Genomic DNA, 13,656 nt, shown 5'->3' on the forward strand with positions numbered 1-13,656 from the left:
CATGGACTCTGCGCCGCCCCGGGCCTGGCTCTGTGCCCTCGCCACTAACAGCCCGGAGCGTCTTCCAGGGACTGACCGGCCACGGCAGGTGGCTCTGAGCTTCCATCCAGCCTACTGGACGTTCCCAGTTTGCTTGCGGAGCTTTAAAAGGAGGAACCGCTGGGAGCGAGAAAAAAACTCGTGTGGCTGCAGACAGCACGAGCTCTCTACTCCAGACCCAGGGCTCCTGACAGCAGTGACGGGACAAGCAGCAGGGGAGAAAGGTTGACCCCTCCTGACCCTTGGAGGCAGAAGCTTGGCCAAGGAGAAGCCAGTCGTGCCGCCGGCGGAGCCACAGGGCCGCCGCAGGCCCTGCCGTGCAGGCCTCTGTCTACAGTGGACGCAAATGAAGGGGTGGTGATGCTGCAACAGGGGGATGGAACGAAGGACCACCGCGGAGCGGAGGTGCCCTGGGCGAGTGAGCAGGCTAGTCAGCCCGGCTGCAGTCAGTGGGGGTCTCAGGCGCCGGGCCCAGACGGTCACGGCCTACTCAGCCCTGGACAGGGGCATCCGGGGGAGCAACCCTAGCTGCACCGTGGGTGCCCGTGCGTCCAGGAGGGGTTTGCAGCCCTGCCTCGGGAGCCCCTCCTCTAAACCCTCCCTGTCCTCTCTCTGCCTTTCAGCAGGAAGGAGCGCCCCACGTCCCTGAGTGTCTTCCCCCTGGCCGATGGCTCGGTACGTGCACAGATAGGGGGCAAGCCCGCGCCTGCGGGGGACCACTGGCACCTGAGTGACCTCGGCCAGCTGCAGCTCAGCTCCAGCTACCAGGTTTTGTAGCCGTGCCGCGGAGTGGGGGCCCCGCCTTGCCCCATTGTGTCCAGGAGGGTGTGGTCCGCACGGGGTCCCGGCCGCTCTGGGAAGCTGCCTGTGCTAGGGCGAGCCCAGGGCAGGGCTGAGCACAGTGACCATCCCTCACCACACCCCAGACAAGGCTTCTCCCCGCGCGTGGTCCTGGCGTCCCAGGTTTGCGCTCCAACTAGGAGAAGGCTGGAGGCCGGGGGTGGCTTCTCTTCTCTGGGCTGTTCTCCCTGGCCCGCCTGTGCTGATGACCTCCAGGCCCAAGCTTGAGAAGGTGGACATCCGGGCTGCCCAGCTTAGTGAGCAGCGCCCTGCCCCCCAGCACTGGGGTCCCGCAAGACCAAGGGCAGGCACTCATGCAGGGCTCCCCGGCACTGTCCGCGTGTCTTGGTCTGTGGGCTGCATCAGCCTGGAGAAGGCAGGCCACGGACCTCCTGACCGTGAAGAGGCCACCTTGTGGGAGACGAGGCCGCCCTGGGTCTGGTGATGCCCCTCCGAGGCCGTCAGAGGGTGCCTGTGGGCGGGAGAGCCTTTGGCTTCCAGGTCAGGGGTGGACCCGGGCCCAGGCTTCCCTGTAGCTTCCTCCTGGCCTTGCAGCACCTGGCCAGGCTGCAGGAGGCTGCCAGCTACCAGCTGTGTTGGAAAGTGAGCCCACTTGCTCTGCGTTTGTTCTGCGGAGTGAACCTCGTGCCCACCAGTTACTGAGGGTCCCGCCGGCAAGTGGGGTCTGGGCAGAAGGCTCCCCAGGGCTCCTGCCGAGCGCGTGAGCCTCAGAGCTGCAGGTGGGGCGGCCACCTGGACGGCCCCTCACGTCCTCACCGCGTCTCTCCTCCTGCGTTGTCTGAAATCGTCCTCTTTTAATAAACCATAGTCTTTTATGTTTTAGTTCATAGGTGTGTTTTGTTTGATTTCTTTTAACAATTACTTTTAAGTTCTTTTTATTTTATGCTGTAGGTTTTCAGGTTTTCCTAATTTTTAAATTTGTTTTGTTGTTTTTGTTTTGTTTTTTGTTTTTATGTACTGTACTTTCAGTGTTTTAACCAAACAGTTGTGGCTCCTCATGGGAGGCACGGCCGCTGGGATGTGGGATTTGGAGTGGCATTTGGAGGCCACTGCTGCACGTTGGTGTTAGAGGTTGGCAGGTTTCTTTAGGTAAGTAGTGGCCAGGGAGTGTCCTGTGGGTAAGTGGTGGCCTCTTGTAGGGCAACGGACAGCTCGGGGAGCCAAGGAGGCCTGGTGATGCCGCCTCACCCCCGCAGTGATCACCAGGGTCAGGAGGCCCAGGGAGCAAAAGCATTCAAGTCACAGACAGGCAGGGAGCATGGCCATTGAGTCAGGTGGTCTGGAAATGTGTGCTTCCATGTGGCGTGGGCTCACGTGGCGCCCTGTCCTTGTGAAATCCCGGGACAGCAGCCTCACGCACTGGCCTCCTCGGGCACCAGCAAGAGCCTCCTCCACCCCATGGATCACCCAGGCGCCTCTGTCGCGTGGGTGGACAGAGCACAGGGGGCCGTCAGAGGGGCCCACAACATGCATGGTGCTGTGGGCAGGAGAGGGTTTGTGCTTTACAAATGGGCCCTAGCCTGCAGAGCCCAAAGCCAAATCAAAAGTGTTTGCAGGCGACCTCTCACCGCGGCCCATTGGCAACGCGGCCAAGTGTGATTGGCTGGGGGGCCGTCCTGTGCCCTGTGGGGTGTTGTGGGCACCCCACCTCCACCCACCCCCAGCTCTGGCTCTGACCACCACAAGTGTCTCCAGACACCACCAAGTGTCTCCTGGGGACACAGCCGCCGGGACGAAAGCCCCTCCTAGCGGTGACGCAAACGGTGGAGGCGTCTCAGCCCAGGAGGGGTGGCACCCGGGGTGACCAGGCGGGGCAAGGCAGATCTCAGAAGTTCCCAACCAGCTCTGACCCCCGGTCACCTGGAGGCGGCCCCAGGAGCCCAGTCGGCTTTGCTTAGTTACAGGCAGGAGTCCCAGCTTTGCTCCAGCTTCAAGGAGAAGGCTGTAGCCCACCATCGGGTCCTCTGGAAGCACCAAGGGGAATGTGTGCCTGGAGGGGACACAGGGCTGTCCCCCCCCCGAGAGACTGTGCCCCTTCTCTGCACAGGCGAGAAGCGGCGGGCCCCGGGCTCAGTTCACAGAAGATCAGGGGCTGCTGCTACTGAGGTTCCCCAGGAAAGACGGATGGAGGGGAGCACAGTATTCAGACAGTGTGTTCTGTCTCCAGGGAGATCCTTAAGGTCGACAGTCGACAGCAGTTTTTACTAATGTGGTCTTTTTGCACTCCTGAAATATTTGGGGAACATCCCATTCTGCAGAAGTCGGGTTTCAACTTGTTTGCACTTGCGCGAGTGTCGAAGGCAAACTTCAGTTCAGCTGGGCCGTGGAGGTTAAGTGAAGCCTGTCCCCTGGTGTCTCTTTGTTGGGGAGGGGCCACCGCTGGCAGAATTGGGGTGTCACAGCCCCTGACTGTGGCCGGGGCAGGAGGGGTCCGCCCTCTAGGGCCTCGCAGAGGAGCGGTAACTTGGTCAGAAGGCACCCCGGCCTCCCCAGCCCCCTCCCCCGCTGGGGGCCCTCTGCCCTGCCCTGGGCTGTGGCTTAGCTCCGTCTACCCTCCAGCTGCAAGGGGCTACCTGCCCCATCCACATAACTTCGTGTCTGTCCTGGGGAAGCCTTTTAAATAAGCTGTACCTGCCCCTGGAGAGCCAGAGGCTGCAGCCAGATGAGCCGAGTGACAAGAGGAATCAGCCCGGTGGGAGAGAAGTGCCCCCCTGTCCCATTCACTCTGGCCCCAAGAGCTGTGTTACTGCAGGGTGACAAAGACCCCAAGTGAGGGGGCCTCGAGGCAGTGGACGTCACCTGCCCACCCACCCTGCGCGGTCCAGCCGGCCTCCCGGGGGCGAGACCCGCGCCTCGAGCCTCCCTCTGTCTGTGTTTGGCCCCAGTGTCCACAGGACGAGATGTCCGAGTCGGGCCAGTCCTCAGCAGCGGCCACGCCCAGCACCACGGGCACCAAGTCCAACACGCCCACATCCTCCGTGCCCTCGGCCGCAGTCACGCCCCTCAGCGAGGGCCTGCAGCCACTGGGCGACTACGGCGGCTCCAAGAACAGCAAGCGGGCACGGGAGAAGCGCAACAGCCGCAACATGGAGGTGCAGGTCACACAGGAGATGCGCAATGTCAGCATAGGTACTGCGCCCGGCCCCCCAGTCCCCCAGAAGAACCCCCCCCGACCCTCCCGCCCACGCTGGCCTGGCCTGGGGTCTCTGGACAAGGGGGCCCCAGGGCAGCCACAGGGAGTGCCAGGAGCCGCTGGCCACCCCCAACCCAGGCTCCACTGTGTCCCCCAGGCATGGGCAGCAGTGACGAGTGGTCTGACGTTCAGGACATCATCGACTCCACCCCAGAGCTGGACATGGGCCGGGAGCCTCGCCTGGACCGCACGGGCAGCAGGTGCTTGCTGGGCCCAGAGCCCGTGCCGGGGTCGGTGCCCTCAAGGGAGGTGCCTGCAGCTCCTCGGGCGGGAAACACCTGGGGTGCTGACCCAGCACCTACCACTCCTGCCCCTGTGCCCCCACAGGGTGCCCCATGCCCGGTCCGGCGGTGCTGGCGTTGGCAGCCCCGCAGGGCGCCTCATGCCCGGTCTGGCGGCGCTGCCCGCTCACTGGCCTCCCTCACCATGTGTCTTTGCAGCCCGACCCAGGGAATCGTGAACAAGGCTTTCGGCATCAACACCGACTCCCTGTACCACGAGCTGTCGACGGCGGGCTCCGAGGTCATCGGAGACGTGGACGAAGGGGCCGACCTGCTAGGTAACACCGCCATCCCTGGGCCTGCTGTGGGTGCTCTTGTTTGTGATGAGGGCGGAGTCTCTGCGAGAAGTTCTTTTACCAGCTGTAAATGTGGAGGGTGCCGCCCTGCGGGGTTTGCGGTGCTCACGGAGTTGAGCCACTAATTGCAGATGACACCGTCACCCCAAGAACAGTCCTGTCCCCGGCAGTCCTCAGCGGCCCCTGCGCCGAACCCCTCCCACATTCAGGAGATGTTCTGGGAGGGTGGCTGTTGTTAGCTCTTCCAGTTCGCGAGGAATGTGCCCAGACAGTTAGCACCCTCCACAAGTCTGAGATGGTGCAGGGAGAGCCCATGTAGCCCTGAGGCCGGGCTGGGGCCCTCAGGGCAGTGGTGGCGAGTCCTGCAGTCTCCCAGGTTCCGCCCCACCTCTGGAACCGACACGGTCCAGAGCGGAGCCTGGAGAGGCAGCCTTGTTCCTAAAGCGTCCATCCCGCTCCAAGCCAGTGAGGCGGGCGCCGGGCCGTGGTTCCGGTGCGTCCCCTCCCAACCCCCGGGGGGCGGGTCCTCTCGTTTCTCCTTGGGCTGGGGCAGCAGCTGGAGCCTGCACGGCTGCTCCCTCTGGACATGTGGCCAGCGGGCTGGTAGCGATCCTCCAGCGGCATCTGGGAGCCCTGCCTTCTGGCGTGTGATGGTGTTTGACCAGCTGCTGCTCGAGGAGGCAGGGCTGTCCAGCATCCCGGAGTGTTTTTTGTCAGTCCTGCTGCTGCTGTCTCTCCCCTGACAGACACGCCTGCGGGCGCTCGGGGCATCTCCACAGCGGGTTCCCGTGTGGACAGTGCCGCCCGGCTGGCCTGCCAGTTGCCCACACCGCCGGGCCTGACCCACAGACGAAGGGGGCCCAGCTGGCATTTTCAGCCGGCACAGCCCCGCCTCCTGTGTCTAGTGGTTCCCAGGAGGTGCCTCTTACTCAGGGTCGGGGCTGCGGGCTGCCGTAGCACCGGGGCTCGGCACCAGCACAGCTGTGCCCAGCTGTGGGTGAACAGTCATGTGCATTGGGGCGCGGTGAAACACACACATGAAACTCACCACCGTCTCGGCTCTCAGACGCACGTTTCAGGACTGGGAAGTAAGTTCACACTCCGTGCAGGAAGACTGAAAGCGTCCCCTCTAAGATTAGGGACAAGACAAGGATGCCCACTCTGGGCAGTAAATATTTTTAATGGACTCTTTCTCCTAAGCATTATATAAAAATACATATTTTTAAATATAAAAAACTATTAGTATTCAAAAAAATCTACTAATTAGGAATAATCACCTTTAATATTTTGACGTCTTTCTGCTCTTTTTTTACATATTTCAGCTAATATCATATAAATTTAATTTTCAGGCATTTTTCTCAATTTTTGAAAAAGGGTGCATGCTGGTAATAACGTTAAATAATTATCACACCCTGCGGATAAGAGAGTAAACACCAAAGCAGCTCCCCCGCCCTCGCCGTGTCATGATGAGAGATCCCCTCACCAGCACGTGTGCCCAGAGTGTGGGGCGGCCACGTACGTCCAGCCTGTTCTCTGTGCTGATTCCCCCGAATGACTAAGATTCCGTGGCACGTTTTACCTTCCTTATCTTCACGTCACTGCAAGTGACCTGATGGGTTCCATCTTGGTTCTAAGTTTCACAGTTCGACTTCCACTCTCATAGCCACTAGCGGGCTTAGGTCTTTGCCAGAGTGTCCGGTGATGTCTTCAGGAGAGGTTTCTAGACATGGGTCCCCCCGGGACAGGTGTGGACTCATGGGGATGGGCGGCAGGCCGGCAGGGCCGGGCGCGGCTGGGAGGAGGCACCTGGGTCCAGGCTGTGGTCTCTGGAGCGAGCGCCCTCCTGCCGAGGAGGCTGCGAGGGGCTGCGGGCAGCCTCGTGCGCGGCAGAGCTTTCGCACCAGGGCCCTGCCCGCTTGGAAACCGTGCAGGCACAGGACACTGTGTGCTTCCCTGTCGGGGGTGGAGGCCTGCTCCTGGCCACGCTGATGGCGGGGGGTCTCAGGGACGACGCTCGGCCCCGGGCCTCGTGCCTTTCCCCGTTCGTGTCATGTGACAGGATCCCTGCATTCATCACGGTCCTTACGAGAAGAGGGTCGCCAGCTCGCTCCATGAACGGCCACCATTGACCCCTCGCACTGCTGGTGGCCCACGTCCCAGATGAGGGAAGCAGGGTCACAAGGGTGAGGTGCATAGGCAGAGCCAGGACTTGACCTCACACCCAGCCCGGGCAGCGGCCCTGCCCCGACCAGCAGCTTTACAGAGGTGGGATGTCCACGCCACGCAATCTGTGCGCTCCTCACTGTGTGACTTCTGAACACTTCACCCGCCACCCCGAACAAGCAGCGGTCCCCGCCACCTCCCCCGACCCCGTGCCACTGTTCCACCTCCTGTCTGCAGACGTGCCTCCCTGGGCACTTTATGTCAGTGCGTTTTGCATCTGCCTGCCTTCACTTAGCAGAGTGCCTTTGAGCCTCATCCGCGTAGGAGCATGTCAGGATCTCATTCCTTTTTTGCGGCTGAATAGCGTTCCAGCGTGTGGACAGACCACACTTCGTGCTCCATTCAGCCACCGAGGAACATTTGGGTCGTCTCCCTTTTGGCTGTCGGGACTGAGGTTTCTGCCTCACTTGTGGCACCTCACCTGGTTCTTAGAGATCGCTGGAGCTCATAGGCCTCCTCGCTCCCTGGCGGCTCTGGGTGGCCTGCCCGTGTCGATCCCTCCCACTGGCCAAATCTGCCCCACGGCCCCAGGCTGCAGGGCTGGCCCCTCCCTGCCATGCCCACGGCTGCAGTGCTGATGGTGGGTCCACTCTCGCCATGTGGCCGTCCCTGCCCTCCCACCTCGGCACCTCCCAGGCTGGCAGATTTGTGGCGCCTGGCCACCTCCTGTGGTTCAGGTGGCACCGCCCTGGATGTCAGTCCCTGTAAACCGCACACCAGTGAGTGTTACCTGGAACCGCAGGACTAAAGCCGTAGGTGAAGGTGGGTCACCAGCCCCCAGCGTGATGCGCACAGGGTTCCTGGGGCTGGCTCCCTGGAGCGGGGGTGCCTGACCTGATCTTCCCACGGGAAGCCCTAACTAGCACCTCAGATGAGTCTGCTCCGAGGGGCTGCAGGGAGAGCTGTCTTCTCAGCTAGGGGGTGGGACCCTGAGTCCCGGCACTTTGTCACGTGGAAGGCCTCTTGGGCACCACTCAGCTCTGCTGGAACGAGACCCTGCCCCTGGGGGCGACGGGCCTTTGGGGGCCTTTCTGGAGGCTTCAGTGTGAGGGGCACAGGCAGGGCAGGCAGCCCTGAGGAGCTGAGGAGGGTGGAGAGCTCTTGGGATGTGTGGACGGAGCCCTGGAGCGTGGGGCCGGCCCTGTGTCCAGGGATGAGCTGGACGGTTGAGCTGGGGCTCTGCTCTTGTGCCCAGAGTCCGGCTCAGCTGGAGGACGCGTCAGCGACGGGAAGCCCGGTCCCCCGTCACTGACGCCAGAAGGTGCCCGATTGTGGCTGACTCAGCATATGTACTGGAGTCGTTGAATAGCCACTTGGAAAAAATGAAGTCTAATCTAACCTCACACTGTGCACATAAGTAATTTCTAGGTGGATAAAGATCGAAACGTAAAAATACAAGGATAACAGAACTGGAAGAGAATATCGGACAGTATTTTCATAATCTGCGCCTCTCTTCATGGCCAAAGCCTATATATATATGGTCTCTATCATTAACGTTAAAAGAAGTAACATACACCAGGAAATGAGTAGAGAAAAAAGTAGGACATTCACAGGACCCACAAACCTGAAAAGCTGCTCAGCTTCAGGAATAACACAGAAATGAACCGCGAGAGTATAGAGATAACTCTCTTTCCTCAAACGATTGATGAGAATGAAGCGGGTGCTGTCCGTGCTGCGGTGGGAGCTGATGGGTGACGTGGAGGCCATCTGGGCCTGCAGGAGCTAGGCCACTGTTCCTCCAATAGGGCCAAGCATGCCCACAGGAGCCCGTGCACCTGCTGTGGTGCCTGCACAGCCCTGGGTCGAAACGCCTATCAGAGGAGCTGCGACAAACAGTGGGGCGTCTCCACGTGGATGCTTTCAAGGTGATGGTTGGAGCGTTGTCCAAGACTATGGAGAGTGTGGTCGAGATTTTGTTTTTTAAACAGTGATGTCTGTGTAGAAAGAGGTCTGAGAAGAACACCAGGTTCTGGAGGCAGCGACTGTGGCGCCTCCAGCAGAGTCCGTCGCTTGTCACTTCCGTCGGGTGACTACACCATTTCTCTCTGCGTGAAGTGAGCCATATGGAAGCGCACCATTCCATCAAGTCTTCAGCTGGGTAGCGGGGAGCAGTGTGGCACAAAGAAGGGCCACCCCACCCCATCCTGACTCAGTCATTTCCTCCTGGCAAAGGAGAGGGCCCTGGTCGTCTGGCCGTCCTTGACCTGAGGTCTTGCCCTTCACCTAGACCTGGGCTGGCCAGGCCCCCCGCCCCCGAGGCCAGGTCCGTGTCGGCAGCTCACCCACTCTGGGGGCGCTTATGAGGCTGGACGCCCAGCACCCACCAAAGCCCCCAACACAGGCTGGCCTCACGGGCGGGTGGCCCTCCTGATGGGTGGGGGGAGCAGAGAGGGCCACGCCCACCTCAGGCCCGGGTACTGAGGGCCGTGCTGTCCCAGCCTCCCCTTTCCCGCGGGGGCCCTGCCTTGAGTGGCAGTTGGCACCCACGGGCCTGGGGATGTCCCCTCATACTCTTTCGGGCTCTTCAACCCGAAATGGCCGGTCACTGCTGCTTTTTCTTTAACAAGAGTCTCTTGATTCTGCTGGTTTCAGTCACCAATTGACCTTTGTCGCTTCCTCCCCACCCCACCCCCGCGGTCTCTCCGTGCCTCGCTGGACGTGGCTGCAGGGGAGTTCTCAGGTGTGTATCTCTGCTGTCACCCTCTTCCCCGCGGTGGCGTCCCGGTGGAGGGGTGGCACCCTGGGACACCCTAGCTGCAGCCCGTCCCCACCCGACCCCGGCCCCAGCCACCAAGGCACGCATGCTTCCGCTGCCAGCCCACTGCTGCTCCGAAGCTTGTTTTGGTTTGCTCCACTGGCCTGCGGACAGGGACCTCGACAAGTGAGGGGGAGCTGCTGCGCGCTGGACCCGGCCTCTCCTCCGAGGCTGTCTCTTCAGCTTCCACAGGGCCGAGTGCTAACGATACCGTGTGCGGGCCCCATTCTGTGGCGTCTCCCCTCTGTCGGGTGCAGCCTGGAAGTCAGGGGTCCTCTGCATGGGGCGCGTGAGCCACAGCCTGCCCGCCTGCTCTCAGCAGAGGCTCTGGGGCCCTGACCACCCTTAGGTGGTCATCCCCCACACACCCACTCGAAGGCACCGGGCCTGGCACAGCTCCCCCTCGTTTGCAGAGACCCCACCCTTAACCCCCACCTCTCCCAGGAGGTCACTGTCAGAGGTCCACTGGGCTGCCCTGAGGGCCCCTCACCGCTCGGCGCTCCTGGCCTGGCAGGCCTCTGCATCGCCCAAGGGTGACCTTTCTGCCCCGCCATCCCGCTCCCGCAAGCACCCCTAGCCTGACGAGCAGTAGCCCTGACGTCCCCCCGCCTGCTCGTCACACGGGCTTAATGCGCTTCTCTTCTCTCCCTCTCCTCCTCCCGCCCTGGCCGCCTGTCTCCCGTGGGACTGGGATGGCGCCCATAGTGCGTGATGATTTTTTTGGTAAGGCCGAGGCCCCGGTTCAGTATGCATTTCCCTACTTCTGGCTTCCTCTGCCTCCCCAACACCCCCTCACGCTTCCCGAGCCATTTGCTTTGTTGAGCCTGATGGGGGGCACGTGGGGGCAGCAGGGCCGTGGCTTCTGGGCGGGGGTGTGGGGCCCCCAGCAGGCGTGGCGAGTGGATACCTGACCCCTTCAGAGCAGGCCCTCGATGGATTGAGGGGGGCCTCAGTGTCTCTGAGCCTCGTTAGTTCAGAAGGCCTGCGCCCAGGGCCAGCTGCGTCCCACCTGAAGGGGCAGGCAGGCCCCGCTGGGGACAGGGAGTTGGGAACGGAAACAGCAAGGGATCCAGGCTGGGCACACTGCGGGGTCACCTCATACCGCGGCCGCGTTAAGCTGTGGGGCGAACTGCGCAGGAGGCTGTCCTAAAGGATCAGCTGTGCTCTGGGGCTTTGTGGCCTCCTGGGCCCCCACCAGGCACCACCCCGAGAGCGCTGCCCTCCTCACTCCCACCTCTGCCCCCTGCCGGCCCTGCCCTCGGGCCAGGTCCCAGGTCTGCTCCCAGGCCGCTGAGGGCTGTACCTGCTATGGGCCATCCCTCCCCCTGGGCCCGGGGCCCTGTCCCATCACCACAACTGCAGCCTCTGTGCTCCTGAGGGAGGGTGGTGACGCTGGGCGGGGCAGGCAGAGATGGAGGAGGTTGTGCAGAGTCCTCTCGAGGTGCCGTCCAAGCCCTGCTGGTGCGCAGACTTCATGTCAATAGACAGCCGCGATCCCCATCGCTGAGCTCTAGAATTCAGCCCAGGGCTGCGGTGTCCACCAGGACCCGGGGACCTGCCCAGTGCCCTGCAGAGGTCAGGCCAAGACCCCACGAGCTCACATGCAACAGATCCCTCCCCGACTGCATTGCTTGGTGGAGAGCCTGCTCCGTGACCAGCAGAGGCCTCTCCCGGGATGGCCCAGCCTGGTGTCTTCCTGCAGTTCGGGCCTCTGGTCCTTTGGCCCCTCGCGTCGGCCCCCGGGGTGGGGTCCTTCCAGCGTGGGCTGCACCCCCTCCCCCAGGGGGACGTTTGTTACTCTGAGACAGGGATGGGCATCAGGGTCTGGCTTCACCAGGCACATGTGACAACTCCGTGCCCTCTGTTTCAGGAATGGGCAAGGAAGTGGGGAATCTGCTGCTGGAGAACTCACAGCTTCTAGAAACCAAGTAAGAATGCCCTCCCTCCACGGGCCAGGGGCTCCTGTAACAGCTACAGCCATCCAGCCTGCAGGGTGGCCTGCAGGGAGAACCTGGACCCACTAGACTGAGCCCACCCTCCTGGAGGGTGGCAGGGGTCACAGCCTCTCACCACCACCTGTCACCGCTCATTGACTTTTGGGACCAGGGTGTGTGTGCTCAGATCACCAGGGTGGGCAGCCACCTCTGAGAGCCCATCCCTTAATGCACACAGCAGCTCGTCTTTCTCTGCCTTTTCAAAGAAACGCTCTGAACGTGGTGAAAAACGACCTCATCGCCAAGGTGGACCAGCTGTCGGGGGAGCAGGAGGCGCTGAAGGGGGACTTGGAGGCCGCCAGGCAGGCCAAGCTCAGACTGGAGAACCGCATCAAAGACCTGGAGGAGGAGCTGAGGAGGTGGGCGTGACCCGTGGGGGCGGGGCTCCCGTGGGGGCGGGGGCGGGCATTGAGGGCGGGATCCGGCCCCGCCCTGGGCGCGCCTTCCTGTCGCCTGCGGGAGTCCTGCACGAGGGACAGCGCTCCCTCGTGGGTGTCCCTCATCCAGCGGCTGAGCCGGCCCTTCCCGCCGCGCTCACACGCGGCCTTTCGCTTAGGAGGAAGGGAGAGGGGAAAGGGCCTCTAGCTGTTGTGAGTCCCGGCGATCCCCCTGCCCTCGCCCTCAGTCAGGCCAGGAAGGGCTGGGGTACCCCCTCAGCGCTCTGCACCTCCTTGTGGCCTTTTCCTCCATCGTCACCCCGCTCTCCCGACCGGGTGCCTCTGGCTGCAGACAGGAAAGGGAGGTGTGAGGGGCGGGCCCAAGGCAGGGGGCGCCTATGCGGGGTCTGTGGGGCTCAGGGCCAGGTCTCCCCTGGCCAGCACTGCCTTCCCACCAGCGCTTGGCCGGCTGACTGGAGGTCCTGTTCCTTGGCCGGGCTTCGGGGAGCACATGGGCAGGAGTGTGGGGGGCCCCAGGGCTCCGGCAGGAATGCTCAGGGCCTGTAGCTTGAGGGGAGAGCCCTGTGAGCAGCTGAGAGGTGGGATACAGCCCCGTCGGTGCCTCACTGCTGCCCCACTCCTGTCCTCATCCCACAGAGTGAAGTCGGAGGCCATCACTGCCCACCGTGAACCCAAAGAAGAGGTGGAGGATGTAAGCAGCTGTCTCTGTACAGAATTGGTATATTCCGCTATTAACGTGCAGGGCGTGGTGGGGCGCGGGGGCGGGGCGGGGCGCGATGGGGCGGTCAGCGGGATGCCCTAGTTCCGGTCTCTGGGCCGTCTTCACATCTCCTGTGTGAAGCCTGCACCCAGCAGCAGCACCCCCACCCTGGACTCTATGAGGTCAGAACCAGCCCCCCTTCCTGTGGGATGCCACCTCGCCCAGGTCCTAGCAGCTGTGGATTGCCCGCAGTCATGGGCAGGCTCCCCCCGCTCACCTGCCCAGCGACCTGGCTGCCCTCCTTACACAGAGGGCGGTCCTGGGCCTCTAACCTGAGGTGACGTTTGGATGCTAACCTCATACTCATCAGCTGTTACTGTGGGGTCGTGTGACATACCTATCGGGAGACCAATCCCACAGCCAGCACCTGGGAAACTAGCTCTCACCTGGCCCACCCTATGCGGCCCCCACCTCCAGATAATCCAGGAGGGGACAGAGCCACAGGTGTCCTGGGCAGCTGCCGCTCCCCAAGGCCCACCCACCTGGGGCCTGGTGGGGGAGGCACCCGATCAGTGCCTTGCGCCTGAGGCTGCAAGCACAGCTGTGAACTCTGAGTGCCAGTGGTGGGGGCACTCAGGGAGGGTGACCCCAAGTAGGGCTGCATGAGGACACAGTTCTGAAAGGGACAGCAGCTTCACCGGTACCTCAAGCGATGAGTTCTGACGTAGTGACCCAGGTCCTGCTCACCAGACCCCCCCAGATCCTCTCTTACTGCTGTGCCCATGGGCCAGTCCCACCTGTTAGCCTTGATGGAGGCGTTTGGGATTGCCAGGAGCTTCTAGGAAAACACATCGCGTAGTGGCCCTGGAGTGTGCCATGTGGCCTTCTAGGAAGAAGGGGACCCATTCCGGGTGGG

At 62.4% G+C, this 13,656-nt stretch overlaps 1 protein-coding gene across 15 annotated transcripts in view; it reads left to right on the plus strand.

The window, feature by feature from the left end:
* The window catches only part of MAPK8IP3 (mitogen-activated protein kinase 8 interacting protein 3), a 44,479-nt gene that overhangs the window by 23,284 nt on the left and 7,539 nt on the right, over positions 1 to 13,656 (plus strand). For 2 of the 15 annotated variants that reach the window (XM_018040036.1, XM_018040039.1), the window contains 9 exons: positions 663 to 807; positions 3,786 to 4,029; positions 4,191 to 4,293; positions 4,534 to 4,652; positions 9,562 to 9,573; positions 10,354 to 10,371; positions 11,519 to 11,576; positions 11,849 to 12,001; positions 12,677 to 12,758. In XM_018040036.1, coding sequence (XP_017895525.1) covers positions 663 to 807; positions 3,786 to 4,029; positions 4,191 to 4,293; positions 4,534 to 4,652; positions 9,562 to 9,573; positions 10,354 to 10,371; positions 11,519 to 11,576; positions 11,849 to 12,001; positions 12,677 to 12,758 — 934 coding nt within the window. Of the gene's footprint in view, positions 1 to 662; positions 808 to 1,888; positions 1,990 to 3,785; positions 4,030 to 4,190; positions 4,294 to 4,533; positions 4,653 to 9,561; positions 9,574 to 10,353; positions 10,372 to 11,518; positions 11,577 to 11,848; positions 12,002 to 12,676; positions 12,759 to 13,656 lie in introns of those variants that run through there. The other 13 variants (XM_018040045.1, XM_018040047.1, XM_018040037.1 and 10 more) reach the window with 10 other exon arrangements.

The sequence above is a fragment of the Capra hircus genome, chromosome 25, assembly GCF_001704415.2.
Source record: "Capra hircus breed San Clemente chromosome 25, ASM170441v1, whole genome shotgun sequence".
In the NCBI taxonomy this organism is placed as follows: Eukaryota; Metazoa; Chordata; class Mammalia; order Artiodactyla; family Bovidae; genus Capra; species Capra hircus.